Source organism: Curcuma longa, chromosome 1 (genome assembly GCF_044706935.1).
Source record: "Curcuma longa cultivar G26 ecotype Majalengka, Jawa Barat chromosome 1, ITB_CL_G26_1.1, whole genome shotgun sequence".
Lineage (NCBI taxonomy): Eukaryota > Viridiplantae > Streptophyta > Magnoliopsida > Zingiberales > Zingiberaceae > Curcuma > Curcuma longa.
In genome coordinates this window covers 6,862,636-6,885,791 of record NC_133861.1, presented here as the reverse complement: position 1 = coordinate 6,885,791, position 23,156 = coordinate 6,862,636, and the positions used below count along the sequence as shown (strand labels likewise).

The 23,156-nt window shown below is 38.0% G+C and overlaps 2 protein-coding genes across 2 annotated transcripts; one reads left to right on the top strand and one right to left on the bottom strand.

Moving 5' to 3' along the window:
* The first annotated feature begins 234 nt into the window (after positions 1-234).
* Positions 235-13,959, top strand: LOC141830414 (kinesin-like protein KIN-14F). The gene is made up of 16 exons (XM_074717848.1): positions 235-390; positions 580-723; positions 815-1,180; positions 2,266-2,334; positions 2,472-2,666; positions 3,383-3,464; positions 3,548-3,643; positions 3,726-3,902; positions 4,218-4,324; positions 4,931-5,109; positions 5,238-5,402; positions 6,267-6,520; positions 12,068-12,231; positions 12,308-12,487; positions 13,103-13,734; positions 13,809-13,959. Exons 1-16 carry the CDS (start codon positions 265-267, stop codon positions 13,957-13,959), a joined length of 3,087 nt encoding a protein of 1,028 aa, XP_074573949.1. The 5' UTR covers positions 235-264.
* Positions 13,960-14,136: 177 nt separating this feature from the next.
* LOC141813868 (uncharacterized) lies at positions 14,137-18,197 on the bottom strand. Its single transcript, XM_074701870.1, has 2 exons — positions 15,185-18,197; positions 14,137-15,101 (listed from the first exon to the last, which is right to left on the bottom strand). The coding sequence occupies exons 1-2, from the start codon at positions 18,111-18,113 to the stop codon at positions 14,659-14,661; spliced, it is 3,372 nt and encodes a 1,123-aa protein (XP_074557971.1). The 5' UTR covers positions 18,114-18,197; the 3' UTR covers positions 14,137-14,658.
* Positions 18,198-23,156: the final 4,959 nt, after the last annotated feature.

Sequence of the window (23,156 nt, the reverse complement as noted above, 5' to 3'; positions counted from 1 at the left end):
CATTATATAAACAGAGAAAAAAAGAAGCTAATTGGATCTGTTGAATTTAATTTTTTCACATTGTTATATGTTATTTGCCGCAGTAATTGGTTGGGTTATCACAAAAGAAGATAGTATAGCCTTGCATATATACAAAAGATTGCATCAATAATTGTGCGCGCGCGCGCTATTTTCTATAAACCTTGTATTAATTGCAAATTTATCTTTCTTTTTCAATCAACATTAGGTTCAAGAAGGTATCAAGCAGCAGAATGGCTGAGGCAAATGGATCAGGGAGCAACCGAAACCCTGCCGAAAGAGCCGACGGAGGAGGAATTCTGCCTGTCTCTGCGCAACGGACTGATACTATGCAACGTCCTCAACCTAGTAAATCCAGGCGCTGTGCCGAAGGTTTTCCTCTACCTTTGTCTTTATCAAACTCGCTTTTTCTGTTGCCATGAATTAGTTATCTAAATCCAGCTATGCGCTGGTGTTATTTTCCCTGGCAACACCATCAGAATATGCTGGGCTTGTTTTGCACATATATTTCTATTTAATGTCTCATAAGTTTGTAATAATGCATTCTTTGGGTCGATGAAGGTTGTAGAGAATCCAGTTATTACTGTCCAGTCAATAGATGGAGCAGCTCAATCTGCAATTCAATATTTTGAAAATATGCGGAACTTTCTTGTCGCCGTTAGGAGCATGAAGCTGCTGACCTTTGAAGCGTCGGATTTAGAAAAGGTGTGTTTCATTGGAACTGAACTCAATGTGAAATAACCAAAGGTGAATCGGTTGTATAACAGGATTGTTTTTTATTGGCATTTATCCACAGGGTGGATCATCAGCCAAGGTCGTTGATTGTATTCTATGCCTGCAAGGATATCATGAATGGAAGCTAGCTGGTGGAATTGGTGTGTGGAGGTATGGTGGAACTGTCAAGATCACAAATATGAGTCGAGGGCTCCCTTCCTCACTTCTTAGTGGAAGTTCTGACAAGTCATTAGATGATTATAACTTGCAAAATAACCAACAATTATCTGAATTCCTACATTCGACCACTGAAGCTACTTTAGAAGACTCCAGAGCTACTGATGCCCTTGATATCATCTTTAACCAATTTGGAGCCCAACTTTTAAAAGCTGTATTTTCAGAAAGTAGTGATGCTGAAGAGTTTCCTGTGAAGGAAAAAGTAGGTAAGGTAATGTACCTTTCTATTTGACAACCCTACATTATTTCTTATGTTCATCCATAATTATCAAATCCACTACTACATTTACAAAACTGTTAACTTGTCTTGCTTGATTGCTATCAATAAATTACTTGTTAAAGAAAGAAGTAAATATTGGTTTGATAAAACCAAAATGGACAATGTTGGTACGTTGGTTCAAGGTTGTCTATTTCTTTCAGCAGTTTCTTACTTGAGGCTCTCTTGTCCTCACTCTATTAAAGTTTTCAAGATCACCCATTGAAATGGTGTGAATACACACACACACAATTAGTTTCCTAACATGCTAAACTATTAGATTGTTCTCATTTGGTCACAATTCTCCATACAAAACTAAACTACGGAGTGTCATAGAAAGTTGGAGATGGCTATCCTTTGCTAGAGTTTCCCTCTCGTACTTGGTTCCTTCTACTTTAAGTTTATGTGTTGGTACCTTCTACTTTAAGTTTATGGATACATTGACCTTGTAGTGAATGCTATCCTTTGCGAGAGCAAATATATGGATATATTGTAGCAAGAGCAAATATATTATATAGCCCAATCTGCCTCCTTACCTACATATTCAATGATTGAAGACAATTGGAATCAGAGTTGTTTATCATGCCACTCTTGCCTCCCATCTTGATAAACAAACATGAGCTGCATAAGTCATGTAGGAATTTCTTTTGCATACTCAAGGATCGTAGTGAAAACTACCTGCAACATTTCATGCTTTAGAGAATTATTTAATTTCGCCGCCAGTATCATACTTTACCAACAGTTATGCACTATGCTTGATGTTGGCTACAACTTGTTACTGATAATTCTACAATAAGTGCTTTACAGAATTGGCACTATATTTAGTATCTTATTTGCATAGTAACACCAAGAAACTTCAACAATCTTGTCAGTTTTCTATATTTTTATAGAGATTATATAAATCTTGTTTCTCTATACCAATGATAAGTTTTACTTCTAAGCTTTTGTCAATTGAAAAATTAATTGTGCTACAGTTCATTGCCTTTACTCCCTTGCAATTTAAACTCTCTAGACTAATGACGATTTTAATTTTTTTGTAGTTTATTGATTTGGTGCTTGAGCAGGCTGTCAAAGAGTTTTATATACATCTCATATCACATAAAAATAAGGTAATATATTGAAGATGACATATCTTCAATACACAATTCTGATACTGTGTCAACTTATTGAGTAGGAGTATAACTACCTTAAGCTATCCCATATTTTTTTCTTATGTGATTATTATCTTTGTGAACTTATTCATTAGCTTGGCTTGCTATTGAGGAAGGAAATGAAGAGTGAAAGCAGAACCATGACAAAAGCTCATTTGATAGAAGTTGTTTCAAAATTTCTCATTGAAAATGTTGGCAATTCATCCTTGTCAACTAAGTTGTACTTGCAGTCTGGTAAAGCAAGTAAAGATAAAGAGGACAAACTTGATGATCAACAAAAGTATATAGAGGTAAAATAAATTAGTAGACAGTGACCTACAGATTTTTGTGCTTTAAGAAAACTTCTGTATGTATCTATGTATTTTCCTTTTGTTTCTTAAAAGCTGAAACCGGTGGTGACAAAAGCTTTTTAGATGTTCCAATCATCTTAATAAAATGTATAAAGCAATTACTATGTATTTGTAATGAGAATAAATGGAATTATTAAAGCAGAAGCCAATTACCCCAAATTGGATGCAGAAGCCTTTTTATCATTAAAAGCTTTAAAACCAATCGGTATATTTTCATCTTTCTTCAGAAAATTCGTGCACATTTCATGCCTTTAATAATTTTTCCACTGGTTAATGGTGCCAATATTGATTATAAACCTGTCAATCCAAGTGTCTTAATTTTGAATTGCCCCATAAATTGTTTCTTCTGTTAGCAGAGAAATTTTGTAACAGAAGTAAACTCAGTATGGTAACTACTTTAGGATTCCTTATCAATTAGGATTATTTTGTGAATCTTATTCAGCCTATTTACTAAAAATGTGTTCACATTCTTGTTGATTGGTGTCTCATAAAGAAATTTGACCAGTCTTGGCCACACCAATCATTTTTGAATTCATAGAACAGCACAAAAATACTAGCATATAGATTCCTTTTAGTAGCTATCTTGTTTTTTGTCCATATAGTCCAGAATTTGTTTTGGTGGTTTTTAGTAACTAAATCTACATTTACATTTTCAGAAGTTGAAAATTTCTTTCAGTAAAATGAAAGATGAGGTTGAATGCCAACACAAGAAATGGAAAGAGGACCTTGAAAATCTTGGTGAGAAATGGTGCTAGTAATTTAGATTTTGAGAAGCGATATTTCCAATACGCTCATCTCCTTCTCTTGCATTATGATTGTAGAATGCAATATACAAGGTCTTAAAGTAAACACGTCTTCATATTTAAAATTGCTTGAAGAAAATCGGATGCTTTACAATCAAGTCCAAGATCTTAAAGGTAATTTGCCACTATGATCAGTTAATTTTACATCCTTTGCTTTAGAGATACATAAATCCATGAACCATAAATTTTACTGCAGGTAATATTAGAGTGTATTGCCGAGTGAGGCCATTCCTACAACACTCTGATAGAAGATCAGTTGTTGAGCATATTGGAGAAAATGGAAATGTTATAATTATGGATCCTAGTAAACAAGGAAAAGATGCAAGGAAAATTTTCTCTTTCAACAGAGCTTTTGGGGCAAATGCCACTCAATGTATGCAAACTTCCAAATTAAACTTATTATTCATAGAATAGGACTAAGATTGAGCATACCAGTTATTTCAATTAAATTGCATACATGGATATCTTGGTCTATTTATAACATTATCAGATTGTCCTTATTCATGAATTCCTCATACTCTTCTGTCAATTCTTAGAAAAGATTTGTTGGATGAAAGAAAACAACCAGTGCTTTTGCTAGAATATCATAATTGAAATGCATATTTTAATTTTTTTATTGTCAAAACTTAAATTCATCTTAGTTCATGAGTAACTGTTTGACCTAATGACAATTGGTTATTTATGACAGCTGACATCTATGCTGACACTCAACCATTGATCAGATCCGTTCTTGATGGTTATAATGTTTGTATTTTTGCCTATGGACAAACAGGATCTGGGAAGACATACACAATGGTATGCTCTGCTGGATGGTTAAATTGCAACATTCTTATCCCGTCAATATATATTCTTGCCAACACAATTATATAGTATGGACTTATTGAACTACTTAGATGAGCTTTTGCATCCTAGTATTTGAAGATTAAATTGTTTTTTTTTTTTTGCTTAATTGTGTTTATCTTTTCCGTTTTTTGCTCCTTGAGACCAGGCTATATGCATTAATAAAATAAGAAAAAATGTATGTTTCTCCATTGAGACAATTTTCATCATGTTTTTAAGTATGTTTTACCTTGTATTGGTTTCTAGACTATTATGATTTTGAATTCACACCCATTTCTTCTACATTCAGAGCTAATTGAGGTTAGCAAGTTTGTCTTTGGTTCTCTAAATATTCAACCAATAACCATTTTTCTATGGTTGGATGCTGTTGTTCTATTTACAAACAAGCTATTTTGTATTTTGCAAAATGAAATTTCTTTTCTAATTATGTCAACATTCATGATAGAAAAATTCCTTTCTTTTTAACCTGTGTATGCTTGACGTAATTCCTTCATAGATACTATTCTTCTTCGCACTTATCTTGAAAGGTATAATTTACATTGCTCATTTTTTGCTTCTCAGAGTGGTCCAGATATAAAGTCAGAAAGTACAAGCGGTGTAAACTATCGAGCACTAGATGACTTATTCCATATATCACAGTCAAGACAAGGTATTATCTCATATCAATTGAGCGTTCAAATGATTGAAATTTACAATGAACAAGTGAGGGATCTTTTAGTGGCTGATGGTTCTGACAGAAGATATCCTTTTTTTTCATTTTGCTTATTATCGAGAACCACAATGAATAATAGTCGGTTGTTTCCTTTTCATTAGACAGTAGGCAATTTTTTTTTCCTATCCAAGTTAAAGCATCCTGAACTATTAGAACATTAGATATACGAAACTACTCTCAATTAAATGGCCTCAACATTCCCGATGCAAGTTTAGTTGCTGTTAAATGTACTCAAGATGTTCTTGAATTGATGAAAGTTGGTCAAAGAAACCGTGCAGTGGGGACCACTGCACTCAATGATCGCAGCAGCCGCTCTCACAGGTGTGTAACTCACTATCAAATAGTTTAACAAAGAACTAAATGAATATTTTATTTTGCAGTTGTTATTTCAAATTATGGTGTCTACTCAAAGAATGAAAATAGTTGGTGAGTTCCATGTACACATCACGTTCGGACTTAAAGAATATGCTGCAAAGACCAAATACTGAGATTGTTATCTTTTCTTGTCTTCAACCAATCCATTTAAAGAATTAAAGGAACAATTAACCATGTATCTGATTGTAAATGGTAAGATAAGTCTGAACATATCAGAATGTTTATTCCTTGAATTTGTAGAAAGAACCTTTTATGCCGCAGAGCTTAATAAGTAAGAGCTATTTTCAGCAAAAGTTAGAATTGCAACATACAACATATTTGGATGTGGTGATCTACATTTTAGTTAATGGATTTTTCACACATATATATCAACTTGACTAGCAACTTGACTTATGGAAAAGCCTTTCTCTGTTGTTAAGTAAACTTTTATATATAGAATCAATCTAACGTAGAAGAAATATAAACTCAAAGCAGCTTGAGCTGATTTTCATTTTTATCATCTTATTTCATTGAATATTAATAGCAGTAGTAGTAGAAGAAGAAAAAGTAGTAGTAGTAGTAATAATAATAACTGGTCCTACAAGAGGATTGTATGTCCTGGGTGGGGACCATTCCTGGAATTACTTTATTGTTGATACAACATCCACTTCTTGCATGTTCTCCCACTACTTTCGACCTGCCAATGAAACTAACAAAACTTTAATGCATTTGCATGGTAGTGTATCGATTAACCTACAGAATTATATTCTAGAGTCCTTTGTTCTAATGTTTTGGTTGTGAATGCTCATTTTATATTTCTATTTGTTTTAGTGTTCTGACAATTCATATCCAAGGGAAGGAATCAGCTTCTGGTGCAAAGCTAAGGGGTTGTCTTCATTTGGTTGATCTTGCGGGAAGTGAGCGGGTAGACAAATCCGAAGCTACTGGGGATAGATTGAAAGAAGCTCAATATATAAATCGGTCATTATCTGCACTTGGAGATGTTATCTCAGCACTTGCGCAGAAAAGTTCCCACGTTCCATACAGAAATAGCAAACTCACACAAGTTCTACAAGATGCTCTAGGTATTAAAAGCTTATTGAGATTCATATACTTTTTCATTTGTCGTTTAATTTGTTTGTCTCTAATCTCTAAGTTTGATAAGGTATCTTTGTAGGAGTGATGGGGAAATATTCGCAATGAGATACCCTAAGTAGCCCCCACTACCTACATGTGTATATATATATATATATATATATATATATATATCTTAGGGGTTTTTTTTTGTTGTGAAAGTAAAAATTTTAGGGTTGTTTTTGGTTGTGAATGGTGCAATATCTTAGGGTTGTTTTGTGGTTTTGAGTTGCGAAAGATAGCCAAGAGTTTAGGATGTATTCTTCTAAGAAGTTAACTTCTCCTCCTAGTGAAGTTTTCTATTTGTTATCTTACTTAGCCTATACATGTCTTACCAGTCAAGATTATCTGTCTTTTACAGTTACTGTTCATCAATAAGATTACTTAGATAAGGACTAAAGGATGAAGAAGAAAAAATTTTAAGAGAAGAATATTATCTCTTGACTTAGGAAATATTTAAGCTACCATAGATGCAAAAATAAAGACTGTTTTAGCAGAAAACACACTTGTACATATAGTAGAGAAATTACAAAACTAGAAAATTACACAAGCTTAGGAAATTACAAAAACTAGAGATTTACAAAAGAAAGAAGCTCACACTACACACTTACACTCCTGCAGAGAAAACTTATGGACATACAAAGAAAAGTGAGAACTTTTTCTATGAAAATTGTGAAGTTTGATGGCCAAGAACTTCAACAGTATACAAGACACGAGGAACAATTTCACTTTACCTCTAGAACACATATGTACCCTATCCAACAATATTTGATAGACAATATTTGGAACATCCCAACCATTCTATGAACTGCCAACTATAATAAAATAGCTGTTATAAATGCTTTAACTAATTTTTTCTTGACCATAATTCAAAAATCAGAAGGCAAGAAGTTTTCTTGTAATGCGATTTTTTTTAGAAACTCAAGTAGAAGTTTACTATGACTGGAAGGAAGTCAAAACAACAATTCTTGACAGTCAAACACCTTCATACAAAAGCTTCTATTCACTAAAAGAAGCTTTCGGTAAGAAAACAAGTTGATCTTAATTTTTTCATCAGTACATTACTCAAAGTCAGAGGGTATAAATAGGAGGATAAAATTTATGCTCAAGCAACCAAACCACCTACCTCGAGTTTAGGGAGACCTGATACTTCACATTCAAAGTCAGTCTCATAACTTCTACCTCAGAAGCCTAAAAGGATTCACTATTTTAGCTCACAAGCAATAACTCTTGAAGATTTCTAGAGTGAAAGAATTCACATTGGACAGAAAAATAATCTTTCAGAGGATCTATCCATATAGGTCAGAAGTTTAGTAGAACATTTAAGGTTACAAACTCTTTTGAGTTAAAAGAACTTCTTCAAATGTTTCATATTACTTCACCTCCTAGTATTTCTATTGTCTATGAAGCTGAGTTCAACTACAAATTCAAATACAAAGATAAATATTCAACATGCGAAGATTCAAAGAATTTTGCCTGTCATTGTTAGTTACTCTACTAATTTAAAAAAGCTCAACATGAATTCACTGGACGACTTATTACCCCCTTCACCTTAATGGATCATGGACTTTTACATAAACTTTAGTTCAAGGATTTTGATTCCCTGAAAGATTTTACTAGTAAACTTAGCATGATTATAAAATATGTCCTAGAATCTTAACCCTTTGGGCCTTTGTGATTGTCAATTTTGAGAGTTCACCTTCAGAATGGATTAATCTCAAATTTGAGCTGGCTCGTTATCTCATTAAACTGGAGGTTACATTTAACACTTGACGATTCCTTCATATCCTAATCTCGAAATGGGTTGTTGATACTGACCCACTAGATTAGTTAAAATACTAGAGGGTTTCAATGCAAGGAGGGCAATGGTTATGAGACAAATATCATGACCCCAATGACCTTGCTCTAGTCGGAGAAATTTACACGGAAAAAATATACTAATTTTCTCTACCAGTTTACAACTCATCATAAAGGTTTATGTCAACATTACCAAAACAATAAAGTCTGGATAAACAAGAAATTAGATAACTCAGCCTATCTACTTCAAGTTCAAGAGCACCATCAAGCCTAAGGCACATCTCTAAACTCCATCGCAGAACAAAATTTAGATAATATGATGGAAGCATGATGACAGCAACAGAGAATCTACTTTATGACTCAGCAATTTTACTTTTCTCAGTGTGCTAACTTTACTTTTTTCAATGCGCTATTTGTCCTCAGTATGCTATTTGAGGCAGGCAGCTAAAAGACACCTTTACCCAGTGTTGTCTCATGTGCTCTACCTTCTGACTCAGTGGATAAGCATGAATTGGATTTAATAATGCACTTTGAAATCCGAAGCAGAGCTCAAATTTATAAAAAGTACTCACCTTAGTTCAAAATATATAGAAATAAGCAAGAGTGCAAGTGTGTGTGCAGTGTGCAAATGTGAGCTTCTTTCTTTTGTAAGTCTCTAATTTTCATAGAAAACACACTTGTACATATAGCAGGGAAATTGCAAAACTAAGAAATTACACAAGCTTAGAAAATTACAAAAAGAAACTAGGAAATTACACGAACTGACTGACCAGACTGTTGTTCGCACTAAAGCAATTGTAGCAGTGTAAGTAAGATCAGAATGCTTTAGGTATTCCTACCAGTCCAACTACAGTTTGCCCAGTCAAGGGAAAAGGGAACGAATCAAAGCACTCCTTGTTGTTAGCATAGCTGAAGCTCCTTTCCTGGACGACTGTTAGTGGTTCCAAATTAGGCTCAGTTCCACATCAGCCTAACCAAGCATCTTTTAGAGTAAGATCAACACTCTATCCCATACACTTATACATACAATAGGGAAATTACACAAGCTTAGGAAATTATAAAAAGAAACTAGGAAATTACAAAAACTAGAGACTTACAAAAGAAAGAAGCTCACACTTGCACATTGCACACATTTGCACTCTTGCTTACTTTTATATATTTTGAGCTAAGGAGAGTGCTTTTATATAGATTTGAGCGTCAGATTTCAAAGTGCATTATTAAGTCTGGTTCATGCTTATCCGCTAAGTCAGAAGGTAGAGCACTGAGTAAAGGTGCCTTAACTGTCTGACACAGTAGCATACTGAGGACAAATAACGCACTAAGAATAGTAAAGTTAGCATATTGAGAAAAATAAAATTGTTGAGTCATAAAGTAGATTCTCTGTTGCTATCATCATGCTTCCATCATATTGTCTAAATTTTATTCTGCGATGAAGTCTAGAGATGGTGCCCTTGGGCTTGTTGGGGCTCTTGGGTTGGATGGTGCTCTTGAGCTTGAAGATAGATAGGTTGAGTTATCTAGTTTCTTGTTCATCCAAATTTTATTTTTCTTTTGGTAATGTTGACATAAACCTTTATACTGTAGGGGAAAAAGATAGTGCCCATGGTTCTTGGCTAGTATATTTTTTTCGTGTAGGTTTCTCCGGCTGGAATAAGATCATTGGGGGCATGATATTTGTCTCATTACCACTGTCCTCCTTGTATTGAAGCCCTTCGTGTTTTAACTAATCTAGTGGGTCAGTATTAACAACCCATTCGAGATCAGGATCCGAAGAAAAATCGTCAACTATTAAATGTAACTCATTAACTTCATGAATGTCCAGTTTAATGAGATGGCTAGCCAACTCAAATTTGAGATTAATCCATTCTAGAGGTGAACTCTCAAAATTGACAATCACAAAGACTTCAAAGGGTTTAGATTCTAAGGCATATTTTATAATCATGCCAAGTTTACTAGGAAAATCTTCAAGGGAATCAAAATCCTTGACCCAAAGCTTATGTAAAAGTTCATAATCCATTAAGGTGAAGGGGGTAATAAGTCGTCCTCTAAATTCATGTTGAGTAAATTTTTCATAGTCAATATTTGCTCTTCTGAATTAGTAGAGTAACTACCAAAGTTCTTTGAATCTATGCATGTTGAATACTTATCTTTGCATTTGAATTTGTAGTTGAGCTCAACTTCATAGACAATAGAAACAACAGGAGGTTTCTGTGGTAGAAGTTTTGGGACTGACTTTGAATGTGAAGTACCAGGTCTCCCTAAACTATGAGTAGGTGGTTTGGTTGCCTGAGCATAAGTTTTGTCCTCCTGTTTATACTCTCCGACTTTGAGTAATGTACTAACAATAAAATTAGGATCAAATCGTTCTCTTACTGTTGTAAAGCTTCTTCTGGTGAATAGAAGTCTTTGTATGAAGGTGTCAGGCTGTCAAGAATTGTTGTTTTGACATTATAAATACACCTTCACCGTCTACATAATTACATATGGGTCCATAACATTCTCCTAATTAGAGTTAATGTTGACATATTTGTATCCATGAACTAGGCTTGTGTAAGCTTGTGCTCTCATCTGATCGTAGACTAACTTAGACCAAATTAAAATTTCTCACAATTTCTTTCATTAATTAAGTAGCTCATAATTGACATTAATTTCTCATTCACTTTCGAAATTAATTTTATGATAATACTCACTGAATGAATGATTCATGCCTCCACTCTATTTTGTTAATTATGAAGACTAATTTTCAACATTCGTAGGTCAACACAAAAGTGCAAATTGATTTATATATAGATCGATTGTGAGTTGGGTAGAATCAGTCAAACTCACAACGACCAACAGAAAACTCTTTGTTCGAGCAATCCTCAACAATGCAAGTCGCAAACTAGTTGACATTCTCATCATATCTTGAAGGAAATTCGCCACATCGATTTCACATCCTAAAGTGATATAGAGTCATGCAAGGGGAGTATATTACAAAAAACGATAAGCAACTAAATATATCCTAAACTAAACAAAAGTAAAATAAGCAACGACATATATACAAAATGAGATGAGATCGAATAACTCCCTTTCAAGTTAGGTAAATAGTGTCGTTGAAGTTCACTCCTTCCACCACTCTTTCATGGAATTTCTTGAGACAGTGGTCAAACTGCACTTTCATCTACACCATTGGTGAGGATGAAAGTGACTATGATGCAAACAGTAAAAAGAGACAATTTGAATTTTAATTTTGGTATAAATTTATTAGATATCTTTTATTTTGGCAAGTATTTAATAAGATTATTATATTCTTCAAATAGTGATATTTCTCTTACTGAAAGTGTCATGTCTTTATGTATCAAAAAAAATCACCCTCTTTAATAATTCCCCTGTGAGGTGAGATAGTTCTCGGTGTTTCATTAAATTCATTTCAATTTGCTATGTGATTTGAGAGGGTTCAATTTTGGTGTTGCTTTAGGCTGCGGGCTTTGGAATTTTCAACAGTCGACAAGTTTATCATTCTGACCCATAAACATTTCAACAATTTTATAGTGGATTTTGATGCCTTATTTATGAAAATGTAATTGAATACTGGCTAACTGCCATTTCCAGATCAAAATTGTTTAATTTTTAAAATAACAGTAGATCTTAATCAACGTTGTGAATAACAACAATGTACTCACGGTATTATAGTGAATCACTTCATGGGAATTATCATGCAGGTGGTCAAGCCAAGACCTTGATGTTTGTTCATGTAAACCCAGAAGCTAATGCATTCGGGGAAACCATTAGCACACTCAAGTTTGCTGAACGTGTTGCATCGATTGAGCTTGGGGTAGCTCAGGTTAACAAGGAAGCTGGCCAAGTAATAGAGCTCAAAGAAGAGGTTGTCTTTCGTCTTGATCAGTTTTGAATTTAAATATATATTTTTTTTAGTGGCAAAATGTTACACCTTTTCTCAGATATCGAGATTAAGAACGGCACTTGAGAGCAAGGAGACTGAGCTGAAGCAGTTGAAAATTCAAACACGCCATATGGGCTTTGAGGTGCAAAAGACAGAAACTAGATCACCATTGGAGCTGAGCGTGAAGAGAAGACCTGAATATTGTCAACAATCAAACCATGAATTTAAAAAACTGGAGGTAACTTGAAAATGATCCACAATGACTTTACCATGTGCTTTAAATGGATAAATTATATTTGGCCATGTTTATAATCATTGTAAAAAAAATGATGATAAGAAAAACAACCATTGATTGGAACTGAAAAGGAAATAGGCAGAAAGAGTCAATTTCTTCTATCAGAACTTCCATTTTGATTCACACTAAAAAATAACTCTATGACCTGAATCCCAGACTACAGCTGTTACTTGTTATCTGGGAGCTTAACACGCTGACCAAAGTTTAGTACCAATATTTTGATTTTTTATCAATAAGCTGCAGGTTCATTTTTTAGAATTTTCAATGGTATGTTTTATATATTGCTAGTTCTCATTCTTTTTTAGAAGACCTTGATTTAAAAGTTAAGGTAGACTCGAGAATTCTTTGTGTCACCAATTGAACTGTCGGTTTATCCCAGAATGCAAAAAAGGATGTTTTGTTTCTCTAAAGAACTCAAAATTTCAGCCAAAAATTTAAGCAGATCTAAAGACATAAAACAACTGCAAATTGATCTTTATCTTAGCATCTGTTCATTTTATGTTAAAGAATGAAAAATGGATATATCAGCATTTCTTTTTGGATTGTTCTGTTTTGCAGCCAAGAAGCTGCTCATCGGTGAAACAGCAAAACCCCCTCTGCTCCTCTGTGATATCCTCCAGTAAAAAAGTTGGTGCAAGACCTCTTTTTATTTCTGGTGAAAGCTGTGAGTCCACAAATGTGAGGTCCGAGTCGCCACAAATAAGAAGATCAATATCTGCTGACCGCGCTCCCCTCATGAGGAGAAAGGCCAAGGCTGAAACTGCCAGCGAGAGGACACCATTGTTGAAATTGCAGTTCATGGAGAAAACACCAGCAAGCAAATTCAATTCCGCTATTTCCACAGAGCTCACAAATGAGAGTTTAAGCCGGTGCTGGGATCCCCACGAGATTAGCAATCTGAGGAATGACAACCCCAAGCAAGCAGACAAGCAATTCAAACCGGGAGTTCAGTTCAGACATGGAAAAATACAAAGAATCACAACTGAGAATAAGCCCGGGATGAAACAAGAAGAATCAATCAAATTGCATATGTTTGATGCTGATACCACAACAACAATGTTGTCACAGAAGAACTGCCAACCTTCAGAGACAGAAAATGTCGGCACCCTTCTCGAGTCTCCGAATGATTGTAATTACAAACTAAAGAAGTTCCATCACAATCCGAGGATATCACCAAATGTTAAACTAAGGTAACTTTTTTTTCTGTCTATGCCATTAATTTTTCTTATAATTTGCCTAAAGATCAAGCTTGCCTGGTTCACAGGGCCTCCATTCAGGCAGAGGAGTTACTGCCGAGTGGTAAGAAGGCAAACAAGCAGCCTCCTCCTGCCTTTGCAGCTCAGAATGTGAAGGAGCGCTTGGCACCTGAACTCAGTAGCAGTAAACATTTCCCTTGTGGAAAATTCACGTTGTAAAAGTGCCAGCCATTTTGTGGTTGGTTCTAGGTAAACATTAATTCATATTTATATTATTTTAATAAAAAAATTGCATTTGCACGTCTTTTAACACTGGTTTCAGAACAGATATCCGAACCTTATTTCAAATTTAAGGTTGAAACTAGTTGGGTTTTTTTCTTGGATTCTATTGCCCTGTAGGTCATAATCAGAGCACAAGAAAAATTACTAGCAGCACCACATGCACTTGATACAATCCAATTTCTCAATCCTTATCATTACTTTCTACTCTCCAATCGCCATTACTGTGCATTAAACGTAAGGTTTGAGCCTAAGTCATGTATGCCATGCCTGAAAGAAACGCTCAGACCTGCATTATAGCATTGGCCAAAGGCAAAATGCCATGGATGGCAGGCTGGCGAGAGCGACACACTGATGTTGCCAATTCTCCTTCTGTAGAGTTCTAGCCAAGTGATACCCCAAAGTTTAGATATCTCATCTCCTCTATTATTGTGTTGTTTTCACAATTATTGCCTGTTGCTTCAGCTCTGTTTCCTTCCGCTCGTACTGCAGTTTTGTTTCTTCTTCACAGGTTCTTTCTAGTGGAAAGGACAGATAAGCCATGCATGGTGCTTGGAATACTGACATGTACTTGGAATCGAGCAGGATACAAGTATATCGTTAATTTACAAAGGCACGGTGGGGACTGGTATATTCTCTTCAGCTAGAGTAATCTGACATTGCAAAAGAGCAAGTCGACGAGCCTTGCAGGTCCATTTTATGCACCGGAGAAGCAGCAGCAGCAGCAGATGCTGATAACTCCTTCGGCTCGTCGGTCGCCGAGTGCCGGATTTCGGTCAGCATTGCGACGACGTCCTTCATCATCGGCCGGTCGTCGGCCCGGTGGCCGATGCACAAAACCGATATCGCGATTGCCTGCTGCATTTCTTGCCTTTCGTAGTCCGGCCGGCCAAGCAGCCTCGGGTCGAGCAGGTCGGCCGGGTCGCCCTTGCGGCTCAAGTGGTCGCGGACCCATTGGACCAAGTGCATTCCTCCGGGCAGCGACGGCTCCAGCGGATGCATTCCTGTTAGAACCTCGAGCAACACCACGCCGTAGCTATACACGTCGCTCTTCTCTGTTATCCGTTGCGTCGAAGCGTACTCTGTCGAACAAAGACGAAGGTGAAGAAGAAGCAGCAGCTAAAATTGATCGAAATTCAGTAACTGAAACAGAACAGTGATTCACCTGGAGCTATGTATCCGTAGGAGCCGGCAATCTGAGGACAGGCCTTGAATTCCAACTTGTGTGAAGCAGTGCAGTGGCTTCCACTGAGCACTCTGGCCAAGCCAAAGTCTGCCAGATACGGCTCAAATTGTGAGCCCAAGAGCACGTTCATGGCCTTGACGTCGCCATGCAGGATGGGCGGCACGCAGTCATGGTGGAGGTAGGCGATGGCGTGTGCCAGCCCGAGCAAGATCTCGTATCTCGTCTCCCACTCCGCCGGCGCCTTCCTGCTCCGGTGGAGCAACCCGCTCAGGCTTCCATTGGGCAAGTAGTCGTAGAACAAGAGCTTGGTGCTCTGGTTCGCCCCCCAGCCGAGCAAGCGCACGATGTTCCGGTGCCTTATCGTGCTCAGGGAGGCGATCTCGTTGCGGAACGCCCCAATCTCCGACGACGACCACATCTTCTTGACGGCCAGGGAGTTTCCGTTGGGGATTCCGACCTTGTAGACCACGCCGGAGCTCCCCGTCCCGATCACGTTCGCTGAGTTGAGGCCGCGGACCACTTCGTCCACGGAGAAGTCGAGCTTCTGGTAGAGCGTTATCTCCCACTCGTCGGCGGCGGCTTCTCCGCCGGGCGCCATGCGCGCGCGCACGAGCGCGTAGACGGCCATCAGCAGCAGTAGGGAGCTGACGCTGAGGAGGACCGACATGGAGAGTTTCAGAACAGAGATGGAGGCTCTGTTGGCCCGCCGGCCCTCTGCAGTTGAGCCGTCGTCGATGAACAGCCCCCGGTTGCCTTCGAGGTCCGAGAGCGGGAGCTTTCTGAAGAAGGGCGAGTCGGGCAACTCGCCGGAGAAAGCGTTAAAGGAGACGTTCAGCGTGACGAGGTTCTGGAGCTCGGCGAGCGCGGAGAGGCCGCCGGAGAGCGCATTGTGGGACATGTCGAGGCAGTCGAGCTTCCCGAGAGCAGAGAATTGCTTCGGAATCTCGCCGGAGAGACGGTTGCAACTCAGGTTAAGAGCAATTTCAAGCGCCGGAAGCTCCCCCAGCTCGTCCGGGATCCCACCGGAGAAAGAGTTATCGCTGAGGTCTAGAAGTTGCAGCTTGCTGCACGAACCAAGCTGCGACGGGATTAAACCGGAGAGTTGATTCCTCCCCACGTTGAGCTTCGTCAGCTCCGGTAACAACCCAATACTGGGGCTCAACGCTCCGGTGATCCGGTTGTCGGAGACGTCTATGACTTGTAGCGTCTTCGGAAGGGTCTCCGGCAAACCTCCGGCGAGAGCATTGGAGTGGAGGTCGAGGAACTCGAGGGAATCGCATCCAGATATTGCCGCTGGGATAGGACCTACGAGCATATTACTGCTCATGTCAAGAAAATTAAGCCTCTTCAACTTGCCAATCTCCGGCGGAATTGCGCCGGCGAGCTTGTTGCCGTTCAGTCGGAGCCGCAAAAGATTCGTGCAGTTGCCGATTTCCATCGGCACGAATCCGGTCAATTCGTTGGAAAGGAGAAGCAGCTTGGTGAGGTTCTGCAACCCAAATAGTTCCCGGGGAATCGACCCTGTCAAATTGTTGCAAGAGAGATCCAACGATTGCAGATTCCGACATTGAGCTAAACCCGCCGGGATGCTCCCCGTCAACCTGTTCTGCCAAGCGTAGAACAGAGTGAGGTTCTCCATCTTCGTGAAGTCGATTTGGATCTCGCCGGAGAGCTCGTTGTTGTCGAGCTGGAGATCAGTGAGCGCGCCACAGTTGGAGATCTCCTTCGGCACCGCTCCGGTAAGCTGATTAGTACTCAACTGAAGCTGCTCCAGGTTGACTAGGTTTCCGACGCTCCGGGGAATATCTCCGGTGAGAAAGTTCATGGACAGGTCGACGATGACTAACTGCGTGCACTGGCCGAGCGCCGGCGGGATCGAACCCACCAAGTTGTTCTGCCACAGGAGCAAGCTCTGAAGGCTGGGAAGCTCGCCGAGCTGCGGAGGAATCGGACCGGAGAGCGAATTCTGGTACAGGTACAAATTGGTTAGCTCAGTGCAGTTGCCGATCTCTTCCGGTATCGATCCCGACAGAAACGAAGTGTAGATAGCAATCGTGTGCAGCTTTTGCAGCAGTCCAATTGTGGCCGGAAGCTTCCCCGATATGCCGGTTTCGGCCAGGCCTAACATGGCCAAGTTGCTGCAGTTCCCGATCTCCGGCGGCAGCGAACCTTTGAGGTTCTTGTTCCCTCCGGCCCGGAAAACCTCCAGCTTCGCCAATTCCCCGACGCTCGCCGGTATCTCCCCGCTCAAGAAGTTGTCGTAGACAGCCAAATACCGGAGGCTGGAGAGGTTCCCGATGTCGGCAGGAATGGCACCCAGGAGCGAGTTCGAATCCAAGGCGAGCGACTGGAGCCCGCTCAGCTTGCAAACCTCGACCGGGATCTCTCCGGAAAGCTGGTTCCTGCTGAGGTCGAGGGAGACGAGCCCGCCGTACTCCCCGAACTCCGCCGGAATCGGACCGGTGAGGTTGGCGGCGGAGAGAACCAGCTCGCTGAGCCACCGGAGCGGTCGGAAACCGGCGGGCAACGGGCCTCGGAGATCCACCGACTTGAGCACGAGGCTGACGACTTGCATTCGCGAGTCGCAGGTGACTCCCGCCCACCCGCATGGATTGGCATCGGAAGGATCCCAAGACCGGAGCACGTCCGCAGAGCCGCCACCGAGGCCCCGCTTCCACGACAGCAGCGCCTGGCCCTGCTCGTCGACGGCGAGGCCGGAGAGGAAGCAAGAGGCGACGGAAAGCAGAAGAATCAGAGAGGTGAAGGAGCAGGGGCTAGTGTAGACGGTACGTACGTTGAAAGGCAAGCCCATGGCCATGTTGGGATTGCGGAGCTGAGGAAGAAGAAGAAGAAGAGAAGAAGAGGAAGAAGAGGAGGAGGAGGAATCAGAAGGAGCAGCAACATGCATGTTTTGTTTATAGCAGGAAAGCAAAGGATCTGGATCCAAAGAACATGCTAGCTTTCAAATTGTTTATATCATCTGATAGTGGTGTTCTTGAGTAGTGCAGGATGGATGGATGGGCCATGGCACTAGTCCAGAGTTTCAGGCAAAGGAGCTGAGTTTTTTATACACGAGGCAGGCAGGCATGTGCAGTGGGAGGGTTTCTTCTTATCAGTGTCTTTATTCTAACAAGATGCCTTTAGGGTCTCTCCCTAGCGAGCTCAGTTGCTTTCAGTCTTTTAAGATCGAGACTTTCTTTCCTCCCTGGGTGCATTTTGATCCTCCAGAATACAATTATATACATGTGTCCGGATCAAACAGGGTTGAGAGAAAGACAGGGTTTGGGGGCAGCAGATTATTAACATGGGGCATGATGTGTTGTTTGTGTGATCGATATGCAGTGCAGAGCATTATGAGGGAGAATGACAGACAGCGTCTAGGTCACATGATAGGGCTTGATTCTATCTATCAACCCTGTGCTGTCCTATTGTTTAGAGCTGTCAAATGTGTTGATGGTATAGGATCACTGGGGTGATGAATTCCATCTTATACAAAAGATACAAAGAACTGTCAAATGGATTAATTCATGACGGAGTGAGTCATCCGTCAGAATTTCATCATAACAGAGTGAGCCAAACTGGTCCATCAACTTGATGAGTTGAAAAAAATTTTAATTCAACTCAATTTAAGATAGATTACGGGTTAGACGGATCAACCCATGGACCTATCAAAAAGTAAAAAAATATTAAATTTTTTAAGTTTAAATTGTAGTTTAAACGGATCAAATTAAAAATTTTAAATTTGAATTACGGTTTAGACGGATTAAACCCACTAATTCATTGAATTTTCTCCTTTAATATAATTTTAAATTTTGATGAAAAAAATAAAATTTCTCAACATGCGGGAAGGCCAATCCACGTGGATCGTGGGTCGACCCACACGAATAGTGAGCCAACCCATGTGGGTGGGTCGTGGGCCGACCCACATGGGTTGCGGACCTGGGCGGATAGATCCACTTGAATCCATCATAAAATAGGTTGATAAAATTTCAACCCAACCCGTTTAAATTATTCGACGAGGGTGGATCTAGGGGTGAGCAAAAATTCAGTTATTTTTTTGAACCAATCGAACCAATTGAATTTAAAATTTTGATTCGGTTATTTTAAAATTTTAGTTATTTTTTAAAAAAATTGATTAATTCAATTCGATTTCGATTGTAAAATTTCTTATTCGGTTAAACTGAATAAATTAAATAAATCAAATTAATCAAAATAAAAAAAATTATAAATTCCTAAGTAGGTAAACTTATAAATTCCTAACTAATTGATAATTTTTTTATAATATTTAAAAATTTTAATTATTTTGATTAATTCGGTCGAAAACTGAATTAATCGATATTTTATTGGTTCAATTTTTATTTGAAAATTTGGTCTGTTCGGTTAGTTAAAAAAAAAATCAGTTCGGTTCGATTTTGATTAATTTGATTCAGTTCGATTCGATTTTAATCGAATACTCAGCCCTAGATGGATCAATCTGACGAATCTAATTCAAATTGACGACTTAGCTGTGTCGTGCCTTAGAGTAGTGACGTAACTATATATGAATTGGACTAATAATCGTTAATTGCGCTCCAACTATATGATTAACTCACAACATTTTAAACTTTAGTCAATTTTTAATATAATTTTAAAGTGGATTGATTAAATATAATTTTTACTCTTTTAATATAATTTTTAACTTTAGTCAATCTTGAAATTAAGATTGATTAAATATTTATGAGGAAGATCACATGCTTAGCTCTTAAGATTAAGCATTAGGTAGCTGTTCTTCATGTGGTATGCACTTTCTAATAAAGTAATTGAAGCAAAAGTTTTCAAATTTCATTGTACTCATGGAAACTCAATGACTTAAAGATCTTTTACTGCAATATAAAAATTTTGAATGTTATAATATGATGTGATGTCGTCAGTATCTAGTTAGCTTCAGGTCAGCAGAATGTTTCTACATGGTCCCATCTTAAGTTGTTGAGTCGGTTCGACCTCCTGACTTGTCAAGTATAGCCGACTTGCCTAGCAGAGTTTACCTCTTGATCTACTGAGCAGAGCCAACCTTCTGACTTACCGAGTAGAGTCGACATCTTGGCATACGAAGAGACACAACAATTATCATAACATGCAAAGAGACATGATGGTTACAATAGAGCCCTTTTAAGAGGTGCACCCTTTGGACTTCTCTTCATGAGGTGTGTTCTTCAAGTTTCTTTCTATGAGATGTATCCTTTGAATTTCTCTCTCTATATGATATAAAAGTAGACTCTCTCAAGGGAGTATTGTATTTTTCATCATTTCTTTCTATTCTACTCTTTTAGTGTTTCATGATGACTTAATCATCGAAGGGACCTTATTAGGATAACTACCAGTGAGCTCTTTGATACATGTTGTTCTCCATGCACATGATCATCTATGTCATGTCACGAGAAAGAATGCGAGGAGAAGATTTCGACATCATCGCTCTTTAGTCCAAAGTAAATTCCTATCACCATGTCATCATAGTGAGGCTTTTCCTCATAACACAATCCATTAGGGTTACGAGAATTTGGCAAGTCTATGTGTTGCCACATTCGAGTATGATAGCATACTCGCGATCACATAAATGGCATGACTAACCACCTACTTTGATAAATTGTGATTAATTCTTCGTTTTGGTCCAACATAGTGAATTGTAAACGCATAAAAGAATTAAGGATGTCTTAGTTTAGATGAGTAAGCAAGCTATTATTAATTTGAACTTACAAAGTTAGCTTTAGATTTGCTATTAAGTCAATTATTTCATTTAAGTAAGTCGCGACAATTGATACTAAAGCAAACTTAATACTAGATATGGTGAGGTGTTAGAAAGGTAAACCTCACATGCTACTCATTAATAATTTTGATCAAAACTACTACAATAATATCGAACTAGTCGGGTGAAGAAGGATATTTTGAAAAGAAAATTTAAAACGAGCCACTCTTTTTTTTTTAATAATATTTTAGAACTAGTCGATAACAACAATCAATTTTAAGTCACTTCAAGTTGTCTATATCCCTGAATTTGTGGCCACTTGCTAATCCATCTCTACTTTTTTCTTTAATTGCACAGTATATTTATATATATACACACACATACTTATCATACTCACAACATGTAGCATCACACCAACTAATACTGATCCATCCACTTTGCCTACCTCTCTAATTGACCTCCTTCTAGGCACTACTTAATGCCTCTTCTTTCCCCCATCAACTCTGCTTAAAGCCAGCAAAACTGTCCAGCACAATGGGCCTAACTAGGGACCCCTTATTTACTCTCCAAACTCTTTTTATTATTATTATTATTATTATCATAATCTAAATGTTCAAATTTCATTCGATTAATTTTGAAGATATATAGATGATTTTTTAATGATTTATTTAAAGTACAACTGGTATATTTAATCCCTTCTTTTAATTATCCTTATATATATATACACAAGGGTTCCCTGGCCCATTGCAGCATGCAAAAGGTGGTTTTGGATTGGCCTACTACTTAACCCTAATTTTAGGGTTTGTTGTCTTTAAATATATAGCTAGTGGAGGGGTGACAAAAGGTTTAGAATAATTAAGGAGGAGATTTGGAAGATCCTTGCTAGCAAGCAAATAATGCTTCTCTTTCAATTCCATGCATTAATTAATTAATTAATTAGCACCTTGCTTTCTAATGGCCTATCTCAATTCTCATGCATGATGCTGCTTTCTTTAGCTCCACTACTACTGATCATAGAATGATTTGTGGCATAAACAATTTTTTTTTTTAAAAAAATCGTGTGAAAAATATAATATATAATATGTATATTAATAAAATAATAATAATAATAATAATAATAATAATAATAATAATAATTGACTGATATTGCTGAACTGCTCATCTAATGCAACAAGAAGTTTTGATTAAAAAAAAACTGCTCCAGTGCTGCTTGTTATTGTATTGGTCCCTCAATTGCATTCAATTGCTTCATGGATTTCTCACTGGCTCACATGCCACTAGATGAGCCATCGCAACTACGGGTTTCGAGGACAAGTACTGTTGTTTTTTGGGCATGGTTGAGTTAGTTATTGCGAGGACATATTTATTGAAGTGAGTAAGAGTCGAATATCAACGAAGTTGAGACAATGTCCTTTCCTGTAGTGATCAATTGCAGTTTTTCAATTTACCTCTTCACAAATGGTCATAGAGATCGGCCCTGTGAAGCCGTTGGGATGATGGATTATTCCACCTTTTTGTTGAAAAGGACAAGCACTACCATGTAAAGCTGATATTTTGTTTGTTCGAAAACACTCATTAACATTGCGGTCTCTCTCTTGTGTATATATATGAAAGTGATACATCGTATAGATTTATTGTTGTTGTATAATATTGGACTCGAGTCTCCAATTACCTAAGTCACTTATGACCATAGGGTGGCAAATAAGGAAGGGTGAAATATATACAAAATAGTTTGTGATCGTGTTGACCTTATCTCTTAGTATTACATTAGGACCAATCACTTTCAAAATTAATCGACTTGAAGAATTGAATACTTGAATTATTAAAAAAAATAATGAATAACTTCTTTATGTTGGTCTTATCTCTTAGCATTACATTAAGATGGACTTTAATTGGATCGATGTTAACTCGGAATTAAGCATTGAGTTTAGGACGACAACAATGAACACTCAAATGCAAGTTACCTTCCCCTTAGATGAGTTGGTACCGAAATACTCAATATATTCTTTTTATTTATAGCACCTTAGTTATAAGTTTAAATTTATAATCATCGTATATTTTTTCTTATTCCGAAACTCATTTTCTTAATTTATTTTTCAAAAGTCCTACTAGTATCTTAACTAATTTAATTTCTTTCATATATATATATATATATTATAATTATTATGCATGGGATGATGTGGCAAAAATGGCATGAGCCACGTGGCAAGCCCAGCTAGCTCGACCCGA

What these genes read in the sequence shown, in the direction of transcription:
- LOC141830414 (XM_074717848.1), top strand. Translation starts at nt 265, where the DNA reads ATGGATCAGGGAGCAACCGAAACCCTGCCGAAAGAGCCGACGGAGGAG. An exon ending in TGAAGGAAAAAGTAGGTAAG is followed by an intron (nt 1,181 to 2,265) that starts GTAATGTACCTT and finishes ATTTTTTTGTAG; the next exon opens with TTTATTGATTTGGTGCTTGA. An exon ending in TCAAGTCCAAGATCTTAAAG is followed by an intron (nt 3,644 to 3,725) that starts GTAATTTGCCAC and finishes ATTTTACTGCAG; the next exon opens with GTAATATTAGAGTGTATTGC.
- LOC141813868 (XM_074701870.1), bottom strand. Translation starts at nt 18,113, where the DNA reads ATGCATGTTGCTGCTCCTTCTGATTCCTCCTCCTCCTCTTCTTCCTCT. An exon ending in CTACGGATACATAGCTCCAG is followed by an intron (nt 15,102 to 15,184) that starts GTGAATCACTGT and finishes TTTGTTCGACAG; the next exon opens with AGTACGCTTCGACGCAACGG.